Source organism: Bos grunniens, chromosome 2 (genome assembly GCF_055505025.1).
Source record: "Bos grunniens cultivar Pamir isolate PY7600 chromosome 2, Bosgru_T2T1.0, whole genome shotgun sequence".
Lineage (NCBI taxonomy): Eukaryota > Metazoa > Chordata > Mammalia > Artiodactyla > Bovidae > Bos > Bos grunniens.
In genome coordinates this window covers 46624121-46641031 of record NC_141166.1, presented here as the reverse complement: position 1 = coordinate 46641031, position 16911 = coordinate 46624121, and the positions used below count along the sequence as shown (strand labels likewise).

Genomic DNA, 16911 nt, shown 5'->3' with positions numbered 1-16911 from the left:
AAAATAATGGTCACTTTAAATAAAAAACTACGAATATTTTGAAGCATACACTCAGTTTGCTCAATAATTAAGAAAGAGCAGATCGGATATGGGGAAAGTTAGGGAATGATCCTGTAGTCCTGTATGGATGGATGTGAGAGCTGGACCATAAAAGAAGGCTGAGCACCAAAGAATTGATGCTTTTGAACTATGGTGTTAGAGAAGACTCTTGAGAGTCCCTTGGACTTCAAGAAGATCAAACCAGTCAGTCCTAAAGTAAATCAGTTCATTGAAAGGACTGATGCTGAAGTGGAAGCTCCAATACTTTGGCCACTTTATGACAAGAGCAGACTCATTGGAAAAGACCCTGGGAAAGACTGAGGGCAGAAGGGGGCGACAGAGGATATAATGGTTGGATGGCATCACCGACTCAGTGGACAAGAATTTGAGGAAATTCCAGGAGATAGTGAAGGACAGGGGGACCTGGCTGTCCATGGGGTCCACATGACTGAGTGACAGAACATCAAGGGAGAGATCCAGAAGGTGAACATATATAAGGGCAGGAAGAGCGACTGGAAGTCTCCAAGTTCGTGGAATAACATCCTCATCCCCTTGTTTTCTCAGATGTTGGTGTTTAGCACTGAAATTCATTGCTCTTTCCTAATTTAGGCATAAATGTAGATACTGGCTTTTAGGAAAATTAATGATTGCTACAGCCCTGATCAAAAGAATAATTTTTCTTTGTAGCTTAATGTGTAAAATGAGAGCAGTGCTGTTTCTGTAAGTTTTGATGTTAGAGGTGATTTGTATATTAATCCTTCCTTCTTGCAGTTAAACTGCATACTTTTTGAAAAATCCATGTTTATAAAACAAGTTTCATAAGGTAAAATACAGTTTCTGAAATTAAGTGTATTTTATTTAGGAAAGCTCTTTTTTATCTGAATCACACAAAGGCCACGTGAAATCTATGAAAGGTCCTCATACTCTGTGACTTAACATTGTTCTCTACCAACTGCTGCATATAAGGTAAAGGAAAACATTTTTTCCCCCTGAAATCCAAACAGATAACTCTACATAACCATACAAATTTCTTTCACATAAGATGAACAAACTGCAGCACTTTTGCAGCTGCACATATTATAATAGAGCAAATATGACACTGATGTTTTAGATTATAGCTGTTTTTCCAGCACTAGTGAACAGGTGAACATTGTTAAAACTCCAGTATTAAGCAGAAGGCCTCTTTAAGATTTTGTATCAGAGGAAACCCATGTTGCTGGTACCCACTGAGACTCCTCCTGAGCCTTCTGAACTGCAGACAGCAACTGGGCACATGCCTCTTCCAAGTTGTCATTCACAATCACATGGTCAAAAAACTGGCCAAACTGAGTCTCCATTTTTTGGGCTAAATCCTCCATCTCTTGTAGATCTTCATCCTTTAGGAAAAATAGAAAAATACAAATAGCAAACTTAATGAGATGAATAGAAATAATAGGCAGTTATGTTGTTATACTCAGAACTGTATCTGTTTATAAAAACAGGTCATGTAAATGTTCTCCACTCTAAACCACAAAACTTATGTTTCTGTGTTTAGTCTTACTTAATGTCTCCCAGATCAAGTTTTCATAAAGTTGAATTAATAGTTTGTAGACAACCAATCCTCTCAACTTCCTATTTGGACTTAAATTATCTTATTCTATTATCTAAACACTTGGAGTTCTCAAACCCCATACAACATAAAACCAAAGAAATTTTATCAGTTAAATATAAATAAAAATTAAACATAAATTTCAAATGAACATTAATCTGATAAGAATGACATTATTTTGTAGACACAAATGGCCACTTTGAACATGATGCTATGACATGGGTCTTCAAATGAGGCATTTCTAAATTACTCTTCATGATGACTGACTTCACTTATCAGATCAGATCAGATCAGATTTGTCAGATCAGATCAGTCACTCAGTCGTGTCCGACTCTGCGACCCCATGAATCGCACCACGCCAGGCCTCCCTGTCCATCACCAACTCCTGGAGTTCACTCAGACTCACGTCCATCCACTGATGCCATCCAGCCATTTCATCCTCTGTCGTCCCCTTCTCCTCCTGCCCCCAATCCCTCCCAGCATCACAGTCTTTTCCAATGAGTCAACTCTTCGCATGAGGTGGCCAAAGTACCGGAGTTTCCACTTTAGCATCATTCCTTCCAAAGAAATCCCAGGGCTGATCTCCTTCAGAATGGACTGGTTGGATCTCCTTGCAGTCCAAGGGACTCTCAAGAGTCTTCTCCAACACCACAGTTCAAAAGCATCAATTCTTCGGCGCTCAGCCTTCTTCACAGTCCAACTCTCACATCCATACATGACCACAGGAAAAACCATAACCTTGACTAGACGAACCTTTGTTGGCAAAGTAATGTCACTGCTTTTGAATATGCTATCGAGGTTGGACATAACTTTCCTTCCAAGGAGTAAGCGTCTTTTAATTTCATGGCTGCAGTCACCATCTGTAGTGATTTTGGAGCCCAGAAAAATAAAGTCTGACACTGTTTCCACTGTTTCCCCATCTATTTCCCATGAAGTGGTGGGACCAGATGCCATGATCTTAGTTTTCTGAATGTTGAGCTTTAAGCCAACTTTTTCACTCTCCACTTTCACTTTCAGCAAGAGGCTTTTTAGTTCCTCTTCACTTTCTGCCATAAGGGTGGTGTCATCTGCATATCTGAGGTTATTGATATTTCTCCTGGCAATCTGGATTCCAGTTTGTGTTTCTTCCAGTCCAGCGTTTCTCATGATGTACTCTGCATATAAGGTAAATAAACAGGGTGACAATATACAGCCTTGACGAACTCCTTTTCCTATTTGGAACCAGTCTGTTGTTCCATGTCCAGTTCTAACTGTTGCTTCCTGACCTGCATACAAATTTCTCAAGAGGCAGATCAGGTGGTCTGGTATTCCCATCTCTTTCAGAATTTTCCACAGTTTATTGTGATCTACACAGTCAAAGGCTTTGGCATAGTCAATAAAGCAGAAATAGATGTTTTTCTGGAACTCTCTTGCTTTTTCTATGATCCAGCAGATGTTGGCAATTTGATCTCTGGTTCCTCTGCCTTTTCTAAAACCAGCTTGAACATCAGGAAGTTCACAGTTCACATATTGCTGAAGCCTGGCTTGGAGAATTTTGAGCATTTCTACTGCTGTGAAAACTTCATTTAGTCAAGATCATTTGGCCTTCACTTGGCGATAATACATTAAATTCATTGCTATTATTTTCTTATTTGTCTACAATAATTAGTACAACTTGTCACAAATACAAATATAAATATGGGCACTGAGATCTTGTGGCAGTACTCCTTTACATGGTGACCATACACAAGCCCTAGAAACAATTTTGTTAACTTTTCAGATTGCCATAAAACTGGGAACAGAATTTAATTAAGACTCAGAGAATATATCCATAGACTCCACTGTTTGAAATGCAAACTGGAGAATCAAACTTCCATATAGTAGCCTTTGAAAAAATAACGAAGATAAAAATAACGAGAGGTAAAGGATAATACAAAGATACCTCATGCCCACTTCAGCAACACATATACTAACATTGGAATGATGTAGAGATTAGCATGGCCCCTACTCAAGGATGACATGCAAATTCATGAAGTAATCCATATATTTATTTTGTTTTACAAGATTAAAAAGTTCTGGAGATCTGCTTCACAATATGAACAGAATTAACATTACTTAACTGTACACTTAAAATGGGTAAGACGGTAAGTCTTGTTTTATGTTATATACTTTTTACCCCACCACATACACACACACACACACGCACGCGTGTGCATGCACACACAAGTGGATATAATGTCTTGATCTAGATGATGGTTACCTGGGTGTATACACACTGTAAAAAATTCTTTGAACTGTACACTTAAGATTTATACACCTTACTGAATGTATGTTATGACTCAAAATATTTAAAGTATATTTAATTAAAAATATACATATATATATGGAAAAATCATTGATTAATCCCACCTGGCCTGGCCCCTCTATTATTACTATAATTATTAATAAACATCTTTTATATTTTAATATATTTATAAAGAGATCTCATATAATAGATGATATAATCGATTAGAGTATTTTATTTTTTTCAGGTTTACTTTTTTTTAATATAAATTTATTTATTTTAATCGGAGGCTAGTTACTTTACAATATTGAAGTGGTTTTGCCATACATTGACATGAATCCACCACAGAGGTACATGTGTTCCCCATCCTGAATCCCCCTCCCACCTCCCTCCCCATCCCATCCCTCAGGGTCATCCCAGTGCACCACCCCCAAGCACCCTGTCTCATGCATCAAACCTGGACTAGTGATCCATTTCACATATGATAACATATATGTTTCAATGCCATTCTCCCAAATCATCCCACGCTTGCCCTCTCCCATAGAGTCCAAAAGACCGTTCTATACATCTGTGTCTCTTTTGCTGTCTCTTATATAGGATTATCGTTACCATCTTTCTAAATTCCATATATATGCGTTAGTATACTGTATTGGTGTTTTTCTTTCTGGCTTACTTCATTCTGTATAATAGGCTCCAGTTTCATCCACCTCATTAGAACTGATTCAAATGTATTCTTTTTAATGGCTGAGTAGTACTCCATTGTGTATATGTACCACAGCTTTCTTATCCATTCATCTGCTGATGGACATCTAGGTTGCTTCCATGTCCTGGCTATTATAAACAGTGCTGCGATGAACATTGGGGTACATGTGTCTCAATTCTGGTTTCCTAGGTGTGTATGCCCAGCAGTGGGATTGCTGGGTCATATGGCAGTTCTATTTCCAGTTTTTTAAGGAAAACTGTTCCACACTGTCCTCACTGTTCTCCATAGTGGCTGTACTAGTTTGCATTCCCACCAACAGTGTAAGAGGGTTCCCTTTTCTCCACACCCTCTCCAGCATTTATTGCTTGTAGACTTTTGGATAGCAGCCATTCTGACTGGCATGAAATGGTACCTCATTGTGGTTTTGATTTGCATTTCTCTGATAATGAGTAATGTTGACCATCTTTTCATGTGTTAGCCATCTGTATGTATTTTAAAGTAAATTCAAATATTTTGCAAAATAAATAATCCATTTTAAGTACACACACGCAATTTCTGTGTGGTTTTGCAAATTGTGACTTGAGGGCCTTTTAAAGCTAGACCCAAAAAGAGAAGAAAAATAAGAGTAGTTATTAAACTTTATTTTAATATCTATAAATGATATTCAATAAGGATAATTCATAAGGGTAGTAATCATTAGAAACAAAAATTACATTCCTTAACATAGGGATACTGTGGAATAATACAGTAATTTTTTTGACTGGGGAAAAAAAACAATATACTCATCTATCTCCTCTGTATCTTACCTTGAACTTCATGTCCACAAAGTAGTCTGTAATAATCTTGGCATTTTTCCGAGATCGTTTCATACAACTCATGTTAGATGGCTTTATAAATATGACATAGGGCTTCAGTTCTTGGGTTCGAGCCACTTGAATACCCTACACAGAAAAATGCACATTTAAAACAGAAGTCCTTACATGTATATGTATGGCTGAGTGCCTTCGTTGTCCATCTGAAACTACCACAACATTGTTAATCAGCTCTACAAAATAAGAAGTAAAGTTTGGGGAAAACAATAATGAAGAAGAAAATGAGAAAAAAAGAAGCCCTAGTAGCTGAAATATCTCAAGAGAATATTAAATTGAGGATCTAAAAACATAAGTCCTAATTTTCTAGAGTCAACATGAATGTTCTCAAAATTTCTAAGACCAGAAATTAGCAGTTATTTTTAGCCAGAGTATATTCTCATGTGCTCCCAAGTCCTCAACTCTAAAAAACATTTTAATAATTAAGAGATGGAGTTCTGGAATCAAAATTAAGTTGAAATCCTGGCTCTTCCTCTTACTAGCCATGACACCCTTATTGAAACCTGAGAATAGGATTCTACACCTGATCTCATGGGCAAAAGACAAAGACAGATTCTCAAGGCCAGTCAGCTCCCTCACTTCTCTTTCCCCTTGCCATCGTCTCATAACAGATAATACTGACATCTTCATGCTGACCATAGCTTCAACCCAAGCGAGAACAACTCTCTCGTCCTCTGATTAGCATACAAGGTAATATTTTTACATGACTACAGAAAACATGGAGTTGGTGATGGATAGGGAGGCCTGGTGTGCTGCGATTCATGGGGTTGCAAAGAGTCGGACACGACTGAGCAACTGAACTGAACTGAACTGACTGGGGTCGCAAAGAGTCGGACACGACTGAGCAACTGAACTGAACTGAATTGACAGAAAACATAAACACAAGGTTTATAAAAATTTCGACAACACATTGTATGTTCTGTATCTCACTTTAACTCACTCACTCCTGCTCTATTCCACACATGGTCTCAGGGAGACAGCTATTGATATGATAACATGGGAACCTCATCTCCTTGCATAAAGCAACATTTTATTCCCTCCACAAGAAGTTACCTTGATGCCTTTGTAACCAAAGGCAAAGCAAGATTCTCAGTTGTTTTTTTTTTTTTAAAGATCCTCAGTTTTCTTTATGGCTGTCTGCTCATTTCTGGGGGCTTTTCGCTTTGTTTTTTTGTTTTTTTTAATTTTTTATTTTATTTTCTGTTGTTGCTGTCGGTTTTTTTTTTTGGGGGGGGGGCAGGTCTGAGAAACTAGATTTTTTTTCCCTCCAACTAAAAGGACAAAATAATGACAATTGATTTTTCAAGTAACATCCTGGTCCTTATATATGGGAAGTAGTCTTATCCTAACAGAATAAAGTGGCTCAACTACAGCTTAAAGCATGTGCAAAAAATGGATGGCATGCATTCATTACTTTGGGGAGATGGGAAATATTCCACCACAGACCCACCTGAGGCTCTAGGTCCATAACACAGATCTTTCCATCATCAAGGACTGCTTGAACCGCATCCACACTGGTGCCATACAAGTGGCCTTTGTACTCACCATACTCGAGCATTCTGCAAGGGTGAGATAAAGAAAACAAGAACTGTTTGTACAGGTAAAATATTATTAGCAATAACATAGAGATAAATTCCAACAGAAGAGAGTAAAATATGTGGATCTTGATAAATGAATTAGTGGATATTCAACAGGAAAAATATATATTAGGAGATCTAAGACTTAAGTACTCCAAATTCTCTGAAATTTGCAACTCAGTTCAGCTCCTTCTCCAAATTCAATGAGTTAGTGTACTAGTAAATCAATATACATTTTCTTAATTTTTCAGAATAAAAAAAATGTATCCCAGAAGTTTTGGACAAAGCATGAAAATAAGAGATCTATTTTAAGTATAAAACAACGAGAGGGGAGAATCAGATTCTGAATGTCTAGCTTACCTGTGACTGTACATGAGGCTTTCAAATGTTTCCTTTGACACATAGTGATACTCACGACCATCCATTTCATAACTCTTTTTGGAACGAGTAGTATCTGTCAAAATAGGGAATTTTTAAAAGATTTTAGAATCTATAAAATGTTTGGACTTATTACCCATATACATTTGGATAAAGATGATCAAAATAATTAATACATAAGCAGATAGATAAAATGCTAGAACAAAAAAGGGAGCCTGATTGGTGATAAGAAAGTAGAAGTTCCCATATCAAAATGAGCTAATCATAAGCCTTTGTTAAGTGTTTGTGGTGTAGACTAGACCAGAATGTATCGTATTTAAACCAAGATAAAGAGGCTCTAAAGGAACTCTTGCTGTTACTTCAGGACAGGAAGTGGTAAGTTATACGTGAGCCCTATGGTGCCTAAGGGCTTCCCAGGTGGCTCAATGGTAAAGAATCCACTTGCAATGCAGGAGACACAGGAGACATGGGCTCAGTCCCTGAGTTGGGAAGATCCCCTGGAAGAGGAAATGTCAACGTACTCCAGTATTCTTGACTGGAATATCCCATGGACAGAAAAGCTTGGTGGGCTATTGTCCATGGGGTCACAAAGAGTCAGACATGACTTAGTGACTGAGCACGCACACACAAGGTGCCTAAAGGCCCTCAGGTAGCAAAACCAGCAATATCTTATGTTTAGATAATGCATCTCCCAAGATCTCATTTCATCCTTCATATTCCTAGCTAGGTGAAATGCTGTTATTTGTAGTTTACTGATAAGTAACTAAAGATTTTAGAGAGTAACTAACTTGCTCATGTGAATAAAATTAATGAAAAACAAAGTTGTAAACAAGCACCTAGGTGTCCTGACTCCCAAACTAATCTCTTCTACCACAGCAGATTCTGTCAGATTTCAAATAAAGCCCCTGACACTCTGTAGTCTAGCTCAGATGCATTAACATCCAAGTAAGCTGGTGATCAGTTTTAGGGATCTCCAGAAAGAAAAGATTGGTAGAGTCTAGATTCAGTCTGATTCTTTGATACAACCACTTTGTTCATAGATCTTCAACCTAAATAGTACCTAGTATAGAACAAGGAGTTCACTGACTACCTAAAAGTGATTCTTGTCTGCTTACCCATTTATTCAGCTAGCATATACTGAGTGCCTATATTCCAGCTATCATGTTAATTTCTTAGAACACAAAGATGAATAAGACATGGTTCCAGCTCTTGACCTGTATAAACTATAAAGCTGCTAGTTCCCTAACCTGCATTACAATAAATTCTCCTTATTCATAAAAAATTTGTATTTACATTTGATAAAGTTTAAAGATGAAATAGATCAACATCTGATGATACCAACACATGGAAATAACCAAAAAGGAACTTGAAATAGACCCTAAATGATAAAAGGAGTTCCCAACGTTTCAAGATACAATACTTTGGCCACCTGATGCGAAGAACTGACTCATTTGAAAAGACCCTGATTCTGGGAAAGATTTAAGGCAGGAAGAGAAGGGGACAACAGGATGAGATGGTTGGATGGCATCACTGACTCAATGGATGTCAATTTGAGTAAACTCTGGGAGTTGGTAATGGACAAGGAGGCCTGGCGTGCTGCAGTCCATTGGGTTGCAAAGAGTCGGACATGACTGAGCGACTGAACTGAATTAACTGAACATTTCAAGAAGCTCAAAAAGCAAAATTTTTTTCTTTATTCAAGCCTCTCTTTAGATCCTCAGAGTTCCTACAGTTATGCTACCTTCCTATACCTTTGTACTGAAAAAAAAATCTAGTTCTCAGGTGATAGAAAATTATATTACTATCAGCCTAAGATCAGCCCTTCTCCTTGGCTTCTATCCTACTATGTTATATATGGTAGGCTAAGGTCTGTGAATTGGTGCATAACTTGAGGCGTTCATTCTGAGCTTAAAATTGTTCACTCAATTTAAAGAGCAAAGTATGGGCAACATATTCCCATTTTGAATGATGGTTATCCAGACAACATACAATTCTACATTTTGTGGGCATTTTATTTTTATCCAGGTTATTGTAAGTGGTGATTTCTTTACTAGTTTTTGCTTTGTAGTGCCCATTCTTACATAGGTAAACAGTACTTGGAAAGCACAACTTATGGGATGTGATCATAAAACAAGTTCATTTGTTTGGCCCTGGATAGAATTCTCAAATTCGTCTGATTACTCTTAGATTTGTTTGTTTGTTTGTTTTTTAAGAAAGGTTCAATATCATTTATGCCTGAAACTCCGTCTCAATAATTAAAACTCTGTTTCCATGTAATACTCAAAATTATGAACTTTATTTATATTTCAGGCTTCTTCTCCCCACAGCTGGCTCAGGCTTGCTACACCAAGGGAAGCCTGACATCAGAGAAGTCAGAAATCAGGAAAGGGAGCTTGATTCTCTTCTCTTCCCTTTCATTGCATTCCTACTGCTCCTCCTCCTGTTTTATAACTCTCCAAGCCTAAGTGCAGAGAGAGAGGAGGAACAAGCAGGGCAGGAAAACTCTTACTTAATTGATGCTGATGCTGGCTTTTCATGGCTCTTTTTAGACTTGCTGCTGCTGCTGCTGCTAAGTCACTTCAGTCATGTCTGACTCTGTGTGACCCCACAGACGGCAGCCCACCAGGCTCCCCCGTCCCTGGGATTCCCCAGGCAAGAACACTGGAGTGGGTTGCCATTTCCTTCTCCAAGGCATGAAAGTGAAAAGTGAAAGTGAAGTCGCTCAGTCTTGTCCGACTCTTTGCGATCCGATGGACTGAAGCCTACCAGGCTCCTCTGCCCGTGGGATTTTCCAGGCAAGAGTACTGGAGTGGGGTGCCATTGCCTTCTCCCCTTTTAGACTTAGCAGATGTTTAAATCTGGCTCTTAATCTCCCAGAGGATTCAGTGGACTATTTTGCAAAGCCTACCCCTCTACCCCACTACTGGGTATCTCAAATCCATCTCTATTCCACCTAGTCATTTGTGACTTCTTCCACACCCTCAGGTAACCGGGGCTTCACGTTTGATCTTCCTCTTGGGCAGGAACCAAGACAACCCCAGGCAGACTTTCTTCCACATTATCCACCCAGATCTGGTCTTTGGGGAAAAAAAAATCACAACTCTTTTGCAGTGATAGACTCTAAAATGGCAGCTACCTGCCCAAACAGCCTTTGGCCACTCTTCTAAACTCTCACGCTTTAGATATTTCAGATATAATTCTGATTCCAGTCTTCTGTGTCTCCCAAATAGCACAAAACACATATTAGGCTCTTTAAGTGGTTTTCCTAACTTCTTCTCTCTTGCCCTGAGGTAAAGGGGAAGCACCCACATCCACATGCTCCTTCACCTTGGATGGTATAATAGTTATTGTTCTTGTTGTTCAGTCTCTAAGTTGTGTCCAACTCTTTGAGACCCCATGAACTGCAGCACACCAGGCTTGCCTGTGTATAGTTGATTTAAAATTATATGTGCATATATTACGGGGAAGGCAATGGCACCCCACTCCAGTACTTTTGCCTGGAAAATGCTATGGACGGAGAAGCCTAGTAGGCTGCAGTCCATGGGGTCGCTAAGAGTCGGATACGACTGAGCGACTTGACTTTCACTTTTCACTTTCATGCTTTGGAGAAGGAAATGGCAACCCACTCCAGTGTTCTTGCCTGGAGAATCCCAGGGACCGGGGAGCCTGGTGGGCTGCCGTCTGTGGGGTTGCACAGAGTCGGACACGACTGAAGTGACTTAGCAGCAGCAGCAGTTCATATATTAAAATAAAAAATATGATAAAGCACTGAAAGAGCCAAGCACACTGCCAGGAGGATTGTAAATACTGAATGAATACTAGCCATTATTATTAAATATTTAGTTTTCCTAAAAGGTTATGTATATGGTTACTAAGCAATGGAAAAAAAGAGTCACTTTTCAAAAGCCTAGCTAGCTAGCTACATGCTAGTAAGTCAATTTCCTCTATTAAAATAAGTTTAGTTAGAAATGCTGAGGACTATCTGTGTCTTACATTCTTACAACGAAGATGGTATAACATAGTTGAGATCAGTACATCTGAAGATCTTTTTGCATCTGTAAAAAGAAAATCTTACTCCAGTATGAACCGCTATGAAAGATAAAGTAAACGTACGTGGCACGGCACTTTGAAAACGGTTAGGATTAAGTTCAATAAGTTGTCTTCTCAGTTCATTTACTCCAACACCAGAAGGTCCTAAACAAAACATCACATATGGAAATTATTAGAAGTGGATAAGCAGAGGTATGTGGTAAAACCATCACTTTGATCCTTTCCCTGAAGACACTTGAGAGCACATGTTTTTGCAGGGAAAATAACATAACTTCCATTCTCATGAATTGAAATAACTCTGGAAAATTCTTGGGAATTTCCCTGATGGAGTAACCCACACTTCTCCACCTGATGATCTGTGGAATAACCCCCACTTTCAGAAAAGAAGTAGGGAATTGCAGGAACGTGGCACCTCAGAACACTGCCTAATGTTGGCTACTCTGAGAAGTCTCTAGCCTCGTGTCAGATCATTTCAGACACGCTGCCTTTCCTCTTCCCATGAAGTTCCTATCACAGCACAACCCAGAAACCGGCTTCCACAATGATAGAATGCAGGGACACATCCCTGACCACAAGTTGAGAAGTCAACACCCCCATGTGCAAGTGAAGGCAGGGCTGGCTTCCTGGGCAGAGAACTGTGCAAGCCACAGGCCCACGCTTAGCTGCTGCATCTGGCTTGATGCTCTTCTTTTGCCACACATATAGTCTTCATTTTTTAATAAGGGGCTTTTGGATTTTTATTTTGCTGTGTCCTGAAAATTCTGTAGCTGGTCCTGGCTGTGAGGTATGTTGTTCTGCTTCAAAGGGGCCTGCCTTCACCACAACTGGAATACACAGAGAAGATGGCAGTAAGAGTAAATTACTACTACTGAAGGCAGGAGGAGAAGGGGACCACAGAGAAAGAGATGGTGGGATGGCATCACTGATTCAATGGACATGAGTTTGAGCAAGCTCCAGGAGATGGTGAAAGACAGGGAAACCTGGCGTGCTGCAGTCCATGGGGTCACAAAGAGGTGGACACAACTGAGTGACTGAACAACTCCTACGGCAGGGATCAGCTTTGTAGACATCTGGGTCACAATGCAGGTCATCCAAGCCCTATATTTGCCCTGTTCTTTAGCAACAAAGATACAGCCCAGAAGCTTTTTAGAAACTCTCCTAAAGGAGACAGTTACACACTTCTTAGGGAAATGGATCTTAAGAATTTTTATTCCTAATATAGACTAATGATGTGGGGTGGGGGGGATGGGAAACATCTCATCCATGCTTCTAAAAGAAATTCTAAACAGGACAAAAAAAAAATTTTAAGTTATAACCTCATCATATCACACCTTGTCGTTACACAGGTTCATATACACCCTGACATACCACATTCAACTGTAGACATTAAAAGTATAATTAATAACGTTATATTTATAAACACATTAAAAAACGGTTTCGTCTTTTTAAAAAAAAAATATGCAGGCTCACAGAGTCCTACTTTTACTACTACGCCCAATGCAAGACTACTGAACGCAGGGGAACCTCGCCGCGGATGGGGAGACTGCCCTCGGGACGTACCCACGAGCACGATGAGGCGGTGCTTGTCGGTGGGGCGTCGCTGGTATCTCACCACCTCCTCGTACGGGACGCCCACCGCGCCGGCGCAGCTGCTGGCGCTGCACCCCTGGGCGCGCAGCTGGCTTCGGTGGGCCCTGCGGCGGCACAAGCGCATGCTGCGGCGGAAACCCGCTGCCAGGGTGGAAACGGAGGGACAGTGAGATCCAGGGCAGGGGAACTCGCTTCCTGCGTCTGGCCTGGAGAAACAGGCGGCGACTGTGATTCGAAAGAGTTCATTTTATTTTTTCATATGGGACCTTAGTTCTCCTCGGAGAAGGCAATGGCACCCCACTCCAGTACTCTTGCCTGGAAAATCCCATGGACGGAGGAGCCTGGTGGGCTGCAGTGCATGGGGTCGCTAGAGTCGGACACGACTAAGCGACTTCACTTTCACTTTTCACTTTCATGCATTGGAGAAGGAAATGGCAACCCACTCCAGTGTTCTTGCCTGGAGAGTCCCAGGGACGGGGAAGCCTGGTGGGCTGCCGTCTATGGGGTCGCACAGAGTCGGACACGACTGAAGCGACTTAGCAGTAGCAGTAGCAGTAGCAGTTAGTTCTCCGAGCAGGGATAGAACACATGACCCCCTACAGGGGAAGGGCAGAGTCTTAACCGAGGGACCTCCAGGGAAGTCCGGGAAAGAGTTGACTATGTGTGTCTGAAGAAGAAGGTAGGAAGCAATAGAAAGGCTGCAGGGTCTGGAAAGCAGAATGTTGGTCCCTAGGCCTGGTTGCGTACTGGAATCATCTGGGAGCTTTTAAAATTAAAAAATGGGGCCACTGACTAATTAAAAAAAAAAAAAAAACAGAGAAAATAGTTTGAGAACACCCATCAGCAAAAGCAGCTTTCAGAAGAGCCAGGCTTATCCATTATGGTATGAATATAACTTAGCAAGTGACAAAGAGCCACCTGTTATTAATCATTACCTACCAATATAGAACTTCTGACCATAGCCAACAAATTCCTCCTTGTCTGGAACACAGCAAATGGCAGGAACAGAATATGTGAAGGAGAAAGAGAAGTTTACTTAGAAGAGGTACTTGAAATAAATCTTTAAATAAATAAATCTTTAAATCTTCAAGCCACACTATTTCAGTAGATGGCAGCACAGCTGAATTTGTCCTTGGCAGCTTATTGAAAACTGTCCTAAGCACTTTCCATTTTATCACATGCACTAAACTATATAGAGACACGCTCCAGAAATTTAGCAACACACTGCATATATTCTGTCTAGAATAGTTGGAACAAAAATCTATTATAGGCTTCTTTAAAATTATAAGAAATACTGAGTCATAGTGAAAACATATATTTGGGTATACATTTTTAAATGTTCCCAAGGAAAACTGATTTTTTAAAAAAGAAACATATAAACTGGTTTTGGCTTTAACTCCTAGCTATGGCGTTCTGTAGACCCAATAATTAATTTCTTTGTTAGAAATGGGTTGTTATTTTTTCCCTTATGAAATGGTTCATTCTGTAGAAAATTAGTATTTGCTTTATAGATGCAAATTCTTTCTGACTCTGAGAGACAAAAGAGTGGAAAACTGTGCCTCGTAGTAACATCTAGAGCTATTTTAAATTTCTGTCTCTGCTTCCACTGGGGTCTCAGAAAAATTATCGAAAACTACGGGGAAAAATTTTATAAAACTGTCATTTGAAATTACTTCTTAACTAACGTATTCCTTTTCACTTATACAACTCTGTTCTGATCATTGAAATAATATAGAAAGAGCATTTATTCATAGAATGAAATGACATAAATCTTTCTTAACTTTTGTGTTTAAACACACATTTTAAAATATAAAGAAAACACACAAGTATCGATTCCGTCTTCTGGTAAGAAAGCACATTTTTCTAACTGAAAATTGGCAATAAGTTTAAAAGAAAATGTTTACTTAGGGATATAGTCATAAGAGTACTTTCATTGTTCATTTAAATATATTTTCTATGACATTGAATGTCTCATCATTGATTTCATCCTTAAAATATCATATCTTAAAACACTTCCAGTGAAGTATTCATGTTGAGGCATGTTTGAAAGATCTCAAACAGCTCTATTTGGTATACCAAGGACATAAAAATGAATAGTTACCTTCTGAAAGTTCCTCTGGATATTTTGGTAAGTTAAGAAACAGACATGAAAAAGTTAAGCCTTTGAGGAGATCAAGTTGGCAAACTGAAGACAAATAACAAACAAATGACACAAGTGAGGCATTCGTGTTACCCTTAGAGAGAGTTGTAAGCTGGGCAAGATGAACAGCACACAAACTAGACTCAGAAACTCACTGGACCTGTGTCTGCTGCCCAGCAGACTCTAACTTCCTGAAAGCTGCTTATCTCAACTCTCCTCAAAGGCCCTCTATCCATGCAGACTTCCCTCTACCCGGCTGGCACAGATGGGGATTGAAAGAGAGAAATTATAGGAAGTCAACTAATGTGAGCCTTCTCTCCCTGTCTCTGCCAGAGGCCATCTGCCTGCAACCCTGTGATGTGGAGGAAGCGGTGGAAGGGGCACTGGCAGCCTTGAGCCACACCATCCTCATTCCTTACCCATCCCAGGCCCAGTTACATATTCCACCTCCAGTTGGCCCCTTGAAGATAGGTGTAACTAAACACAGAGCATACTCTTTTCTTTGTTTTCTAGATGTCTTGAAACATCTATCATCCCTGTTTTTGTTTGTTTGTTTTTGGTAGTGGGGAGAGAGAGAGAGTGTGTGTGTATGTAAATTGAATTCCTAATTAGACTATACCATTCAGAGGTATTCAAAGAGGTCACATCATACTTCATTCAGAGACAAGTTGGGGATAAAACTTAAGAAAATTAACTGCCCGTTAAGTGCTCAAGGAACAGAATTGAGCATCTTAGAAAAAAATGCCAGCCTCGAGCCAATTGTTCCTTAATTGAGCTCCTAAGTGAGGAGGATTCAGAATGTACTTGAGAGTTCTCATGCTTTCAACCATGAGGAGTCCAGAAGGAGCCCTACCGTAACTAAGGGCAGCTGCTCGCTTTCCTCTGCAGTTCTATCAGAGAACGAACTGCTGACTGCCCCTATATTTCTTTGTAATAATGCTGGCTAACCCTCATGCACTTATGTTCTAAGCATGTTTTATATATATAATTTTTCCCACTTTAGACATGGGGCACCTGAAGGATAAACTGTGGAAAATTCTTAAAGAGATGGGAATACCAGATCACCTTACCTGTCTCTTGAGAAACCTATAATGTGGGTCAAGAAGCAACAGTTAGAACCAGACATGGAACAATGGACTGGTTCAAAATTGGGAAAGGAGTATGTCAAAGCTGTATATTGTCACCCTGCTTATTTAACTTATATGCAGAGTACATCATGTGAAATGCTTGGCTGGATGAATCACAAGCTGGAATCAAGATTGCTGGGAGAAATATCAACAACCTCAGATATATAGATGTTACCACTCTAATGCCAGAAAATGAAAAACTAAAGAGTTTCTTGATGAGGGTGAAAGTGGAGAGTGAAAAACTAGCTTAAAACTCAACATTTAAAAAACTAAGATCATGGCATCCAGTCCCATCACTTCATGGCAAATAGAAAGGGAAAAAGTGTAAGCAGTGACAGATTTTATTTTCTTGGGCTCCAAAATCACTGCAGACAGTGACTGCAACCATGAAATTAAAAGATACTTGCTCCTTGGAAGAAAAACTATGACAGCATATTAAAAAGCAGAGACATTACTTTACTGACAAAGGTCCATCTAGTCAAAACTATGGTTTTTCAGTAGTCATGGTACAGATGTGAGAGTTGGACCATAAAGAAGGCTGAGTGCCAAAGAATTAATGCTTTTGAGCCTTGGTGTTGGAGAAGACT

The 16911-nt window shown here is 39.7% G+C and overlaps 1 protein-coding gene and 1 non-coding gene across 2 annotated transcripts in view; one reads left to right on the top strand and one right to left on the bottom strand.

Moving 5' to 3' along the window:
- Positions 1–873: 873 nt before the first annotated feature.
- The window catches only part of MPP4 (MAGUK p55 scaffold protein 4), a 40818-nt gene continuing 24780 nt past the window's right edge, over positions 874–16911 (bottom strand). Inside the window, exons 14-21 of the mRNA XM_086345902.1 lie at positions 15159–15173; positions 13997–14038; positions 13028–13198; positions 11531–11611; positions 7400–7493; positions 6913–7021; positions 5400–5534; positions 874–1415 (exon numbers count right to left, since the gene is read on the bottom strand). Of these exons, the coding sequence (XP_086202028.1) occupies positions 1224–1415; positions 5400–5534; positions 6913–7021; positions 7400–7493; positions 11531–11611; positions 13028–13198; positions 13997–14038; positions 15159–15173 (839 nt within the window). The 3' untranslated portion in view covers positions 874–1223. The remainder of the gene's footprint in view (positions 1416–5399; positions 5535–6912; positions 7022–7399; positions 7494–11530; positions 11612–13027; positions 13199–13996; positions 14039–15158; positions 15174–16911) is intronic.
- Positions 3552–3655, top strand: LOC147378023 (U6 spliceosomal RNA). Its single transcript, XR_015153567.1, has one exon. It is a non-coding gene; the product is annotated as a U6 spliceosomal RNA (small nuclear RNA).